Below are 6,687 nucleotides of genomic sequence, written 5' to 3' on the forward strand. Positions count from 1 at the left end.
CCAAAACTATCTGGAAGTAGAGTGAATGTAAAAAAGATTACTTCTAGTGGATCTGAAAGAATGATGGGCAGAGAAACCTAGCTTAATTTTTCTCTTAATTTTTGGAACTGTATGTTTTAGTCATTAAAAATATAGCATCTAATGTTAAATTTTAATTCACTATACCTATCATATCTTGGGTTTATCATCTGTAAAGACTATAGTTGCAATTCCAGCTCCTCTTGTGTTTTACTACGGCATGTGGTTATTTAACAGCACCATAAATACTACAGAAATTAACATTATTTTACTGTCATATTATCATTTTAAAATATGTGCTGTGACAAAGGATGTCTTTGTAGAATGCAATTTCTATAAGTAAACCTCACTAAATCAACTAGTGACCCAAATAATTGACATGTGAGAAGAAAGAGAAAAGTCATGATGAGAAGAAAGAAGAGACACTGCCATCTGTTGAAGAATCATTCTTACATAAATAAATGGTCAATCACAGAAAATGGCAAGTTTTCAGATATCTGTCTCATCTGACCGTATATCACTAAATGGCATCAGCCGTATCAAGAGCAGATAAACCTTACTTAAGGTGAAACTAATGCACTGACACATCCACAGTCTCAATTATGCTTCCTGTGGTTTTTTATGGATATGTAGTATGTGTGCACTTGGGGAACAAAAAAAATCAATCAACTGAAAACTAATACTGATTTCCCCTTATGGCTGCCTACTCTGAGGAGGACAACTGATGTGATAACCAATGTTCAAAACAGTGCTGATATTTATGTCTGTCCTCCTTATGGGTCACTCATTTTTTCTAATTTCCCAAAATTATTCTATGACTCCTGATATTTAAACTTGCAATATCATTTCCTGTTATCCATGAATTTTTAATCATTTTATATAATCATAATTCCATATCAAAAGATAAATATTAGGTAAAATATTTATAGGTCATATACCAAAAAAGGTATTCCACACATACATTTTTGATCCCTCTGAGTAAAGTTTCAAAATAGCAATGGGTCATTTCTTATCACATATAAAGAAATACAAAACTTCTTTTGGAGGATGAAAATTAAATTATTTCACTGTTGTTTAACTGGCTGTGAGAATCTTTCCATGATATCCAAAGTCTAAATGGAGACAAAGGTATTTATTTGACATAATTATATTATGTGTGTTCAAAAATACTTATACATACCACTTGATGGTGCCTTTAAACCTACCTCAGCCAAATTGTGTAGGATTATTATACATATGATGATTTCTTATATGAATTGGTGAAAATTGTTGTTTATTTAAATAATGTGTAGTTCTAGCAACCTGGCTATTACATAAGCTACAGCAAGCACCATTGGTCTTTATAAAGCTTCAATAACATCTAAGGATCTTTTTTTCATGCAGTATTAGAACTTTGCTTATGAGACGGAAGAATCTGCTCCAGGAATTGATGTTCTTCATACTCTCTTTGGATTTGCAAAATAATCCTTTCATGTTCTAACCTACTGTGATTGATTTTCATTTAATTATATTCTTTTGTACAAAAACTACCCCCAATATTACAGAGCCTGATACCGAATAGTAAACTCCATGCAGTGGTCAGTTGAATGCAAAATACTAAAATATTAAATTTGAGGCAGCGCACGGCATACTCAAAGGGCTGTATTATGTACAATAAACATAAACCTAGAAAAACAACAATCCTATTTTCTTTTAAACTTTTGTATAAAATGAATTCCATTCTTTACAACAAATAAATTTACTTGTCAGATTGAATATAAAATTTATTTCCAACTACCCAAGGCAAAAATATATTTACAATTCAATAAATGTCATAGTTGCATTCACATGAAAGACAACCTTTTATTTTAAGACGATCTTAATTTTAAAAGTAAAAAAAGAGACAGCAAAGAACCAAAATAATTAAAAGACTATTGAAATGTGTTCAGCTTATTAACATTGTTGTAACCTTTAAATATTCACATGCTAAATGACTATTTTTAGAAGTAAAATCAATTCCATTTTAGGAATGCTTTAGAGGGGGAATGAAAATCCTGTCAATACTGTAATTTTACTATGTTTCCGGAAAAAGAACATTTCTTATCAATGAAGAAACCTGTCCAGGTTTCAGATAGCGACTCCTCAGCTTTGACATAGCTGCTTTCACATCTTTGTTCCTCAGAGTGTAGATAAGTGGGTTTAAAATGGGTGTGAAGATGGTGTAGAACACAGCAAGGACTTTGTCAAGTGAATAGCCATTAAAGGGCCACACATAGATGAAGATGCATGGTCCAAAGAATAGTATGACTACAGTGATGTGAGCGGTTAGGGTGGATCGGGCCTTGGCCATGCTAGCAGAGGAACGATTCCTAACAGTAATGAGAATCACAGTGTAGGAGACGACCAAGAAGACAAATGTACACATTGTGAGAACTCCACTATCTGCAACTATTAGCAAACTGATAACATAAGTGTCTGTGCAAGCTAGCTTGGTCACCAGTGGGAGATCACAGAAAAAACTGTCCACCTGGTTAGGACCACAAAATGGCAAGTTAACAGTGAACGCCAACTGACTCATTGTATGGATAAAACCTACAAACCAAGGGATAATGACCAGAATGATACACACACGGCGACTCATGATCGTCATATAATGGAGGGGCTTGCATATTGCCACATAGCGATCATAGGCCATGGATACAAGAAGGACCATCTCCCCACCAGCAAATTGATGGACACAGAAAATCTGAGCCATACAGGCTTCAAAAGATATAGTTTTTCTTTCCACCAGAAAGTCAGCAAGCATTTTGGGGGTAGCAAATGAGGATACACATATATCTATAAAAGATAGGTTTGCAAGCAGAAAGTACATGGGAGTGTGAAGTCGTGAGTCTGAAGTCACTGTGAGGATGATGAGGAAGTTACCCAGCAGTATTGCAAGATACAGCAGTGAAAATATGAGAAACAGGAAAGGCTGGAGCTCCTTTGAACTAGACAGGCCCAACAGCACAAACTCTGACACCCGAGTGTAATTTGTTTCATTCATTGACTTTGGATGAGCGTTGTCTTCAGGTATCTGAATAGAAACAGAACATAAATCAATCAGTTAGGTAAGTTTGGCTTGCTTTTTCAATCACAGTTCAGCTTTCAACAGTTATAATTTTTATGCTTCTTAACATGGAGTTTCTTGAGTTATTCAAAATTATATAACTTATGCCACAAAATGTCATATGTCTTTAGTTTTATAATGCTCAAAATCAGAGAATGTTAGTACACTGTTTTTTATAAGCCCACCCATATTCATCCTTGAACAGAAGAGAAACATGGAAAGAGCACTGTGACCTGGTAACTCTGTTGTTAATGTGCTCAATGATTCTATTCCTTCGTGAAAATATACTGAAGTGAGTACTTCTTCTTTTGCATTTAGATAAACATGTTATATGTTTATGAAATTTATGAGCACAAGAGGAAAAAGCTCTGGATTCATGTAATTTTGGTAAGGTATAAGAAGGACCCTTACCATAATCTCATTCACTTTGATGACAAATTAAAATACAAAATCCTGGGAAATTTAGAAGATACAGAAATTCATGGAATTTTGTTCCTTTCTCTCAATTCCTTATGAAGTTTCTCCTTGTCACACAACAGAAGAATGTATGTAAAAATATGGTTCATTTACTCAGCTATTAAGAATTAGGACAACATGAGTTTTGCAGGCAAATAGAACTAGAAAATATCATCCTGAGTGAGGTAACTCAGACTCAAAAGAACATGCCTGGCATATACTCACTAACAAGTGGATATTAGCCAAAAAAGTTCAAAATACCCAGGATACAATCCACAGAACTCAAGAAGGTCAGCGAGCAGAAGGGCCCAAGTGAGGTTGCCTCAATTCCATTTGGGAGGAAGAAGAAGGCAATCATGAAGGAAGAGGAGATGGTGGTGGGGAAGAAAAGAGTAACCTGTTTAGGAAAGGGATAGGGAGGGGAAGAGGGGAACATGATCAGGTATTGGGGGAGAACAGGACTGAAACCCTGAGGGCCAGCAGAAAGAATGGAAATGGGCAACCTTGGGAGGTAAGAGGTGGAGGAATCCTCTAGAATGTACCAGAGATCTATCAGGTAAGAGACTCAGGACTTAAAGGGAGGGACCTTAGATAAAATTTCCTACAGGGAATCTTTAGAAAGATAGGGCATCAAGTGGAGGTATGGGGTTGCCATTCCATAGTCAAAAACTCTAACCCAGAATTGTTCCTGTTTGAAAGAACTTCAGGGTCAAACATGGAGAAGAGTCTGAGGGAAGGGAGGTCCAGTGACAGGCCCAAATTGAGATCCAGTTCAGGGAAGATCCCTAGACCTGACACTATACTGATAGTATGGTGTGCTTATAGACAGGAGGCTAGCATGACTGCTTTCTGAAAGGCCCAACAAGCAGCTGAAAGAGTTAGGTACAGATATTTATACCTAGCCAATGGAGAGAAGCTTGTGACGCCTGTGGTTGAATTAGGGGAAAGCTGGAAGAAGGTGAGAAGCAGGGTGTACCTATAGGAAGACCAGCAGTCTCAACTAACCTGAACCCCTGAAATTGCTCAGTCATTGAGCCAACCAGGCAGTATATACCAGTTGATATGAGGCCCCCAATACATATTTAGCAGAGGACTTCTAGGTCTTGACTCAGTGAGAGAAGATAGACTTAAACCTCAAGAGACTTGAGGCCCCATGGAATGGGAAGGTCTAATGGGTTGGGGGTGGTGTGTGGGGGTAGAAGGTAGGAAGTGGAGGGTAGAGGAGTGGGGACATCCTCTTGAAGACCTGGGGGGTTGGGAGAGAGGAGGTATGGGATGCAGAACAGTGATAGGGCAGACTGGGAGTGGATAAAGACTGGACTGTAAAAAAAGATTGAAGAATAAAAAAAACTACTCAAATTATAAATTTTTATAAATCTTCATAGTTTCTATTTCAAATGATTAATCTAATTAAAAGCTATTTTGTTGAGTTAAAAAAAAAGAAAAGAAAAAAAGAAAAATCTCATATACTGATTGCTGTCAACTAAGCCTGGGAGATGCTAACTTTTTTCAAACACAACGAATAGTGTTAATAATGACAGAAATGTCACACACACACACACACATACACACCCACACACACACACACACACACACACACACACACACACACAGAGAGAGAGAGAGAGAGAGAGAGAGAGAGAGAGAGAGAGAGAGAGAGAGAGAGAAAGAGAGAGAGAGCAGGAAAGAGAGAGAGACTAATTATGTTGAAGAGCCTCAACATAATCAAGTGTAAAGTGATTGTGTACTATAGGAATTTATACTGTGAGAACGATCTTTGTCCCTACACGGTTCCAATGTCATATTTTATCTCAAGTTATTCCTTATTCTGTGGCTTGAAGCCATGTATAGAAATAAGAAAATTAGAAAGCAATCTACAAAGGAATGTTAGATTGTATCAATCTGCAAACACTTCATATCTAAATCATGTCTTTAAAAAGGTGTTTTTTTATTATTTCTAGCAACTATAAATATCAATGTCTTCTCAGATTGTAACTGCTTATTTCCTCATCTTTGGTTGAGTTTCACTAGGTAGTTTGCACATAGGGCTGTAAATGATAAATAATCTTAATTATCTTTCAGAACAAAATTCAAAGAACAGTTTTGTGTTTCATATCTTCAACTTTTCAGAACCCAGCAGGGAACTAATTTGGGTTTTTATTGTGTAGTTTTAACAAGTGCACCAAGATATTCAGAAATGTTTAAGAAGTATAGAGTTTTGAAGTAGAGTATATTACACGAAAAACACATACTAGAACAACTTTGATTTGAGAAAGTACCACATTTTTTTCCTGAATATTTATCTTTGTATTGATTTTTAGAAGTCACAATGCTTAGACTCTTATCATAAAGGATCTTTACAGGCAGAAAAGAAAGTAATACAAGGAGAAACAATTAGCTGGGATTTTATACAAACCCCATAAAAATCAGTAAGATGGAAAAAATCAGTAGCAGCTTAATAGGGCAGTCAGACAGAAGTATTTGTGAGGAGAGAATTTAAAATAGAACATGCAACCTAATCATGTTAATAATTCAAAGCAGGAACTGGCTTCTAGTAACTCCTCAGAGTCTCCTGTAAGGTTGATTTCTTCCTTTGTCAGTGGCTTCTAGGACATTTGAAAACAGCAAAAAACTTTGGGAAAATCTAGAACCATGTCTCTTATTGTCTGAAATAAAAGCTGTAGGAATATGAAATTTAACTATATCTTCCACTACCAGCCCTTTCTAATCTCCCTACTTTTAAAGCACAAAAGCACCAACTCTTTCAAGTGCCAGTGCTAAGCACTGTTATAGAACACTTAGATTAATATCTGCTTTGAAGAAAAGATTATAGACCTGTGCAATTTATCTTTTGATCATTCAGAGGCATTGGTAAATAAATTGCCTTCCTTGTCTTGCACATTATATATTGGATGAAAAGTGTCTATACTCTCTCTGCAGTAAATTAACACTGTATTGATGAAAACAGACAATGATGTATCAGAACCATAATTTTGTCATTTGGAATCTATGGAATACTGCCTGTTTTTTTAACCTGTTAGGGATTATCATCCTTACATATTAAATAGTTATTAGATTATCCTAAAACAGCAAAAATGCCTCACATATTAAAGAGTTAAAAAATT

At 35.9% G+C, this 6,687-nt stretch overlaps 1 protein-coding gene across 1 annotated transcript; it reads right to left on the reverse strand.

Moving 5' to 3' along the window:
- Positions 1–2,071: 2,071 nt before the first annotated feature.
- On the reverse strand, positions 2,072–3,043 carry Or4k15c (olfactory receptor family 4 subfamily K member 15C). Its single transcript, NM_001000090.1, has one exon. The coding sequence runs from the start codon at positions 3,041–3,043 to the stop codon at positions 2,072–2,074; it is 972 nt and encodes a 323-aa protein (NP_001000090.1).
- Between the last annotated feature and the right edge of the window lie 3,644 nt (positions 3,044–6,687).

Source organism: Rattus norvegicus, chromosome 15 (genome assembly GCF_021556685.1).
Source record: "Rattus norvegicus strain SHRSP/BbbUtx chromosome 15, alternate assembly SHRSP_T2T, whole genome shotgun sequence".
NCBI classification, from domain to species: Eukaryota; Metazoa; Chordata; class Mammalia; order Rodentia; family Muridae; genus Rattus; species Rattus norvegicus.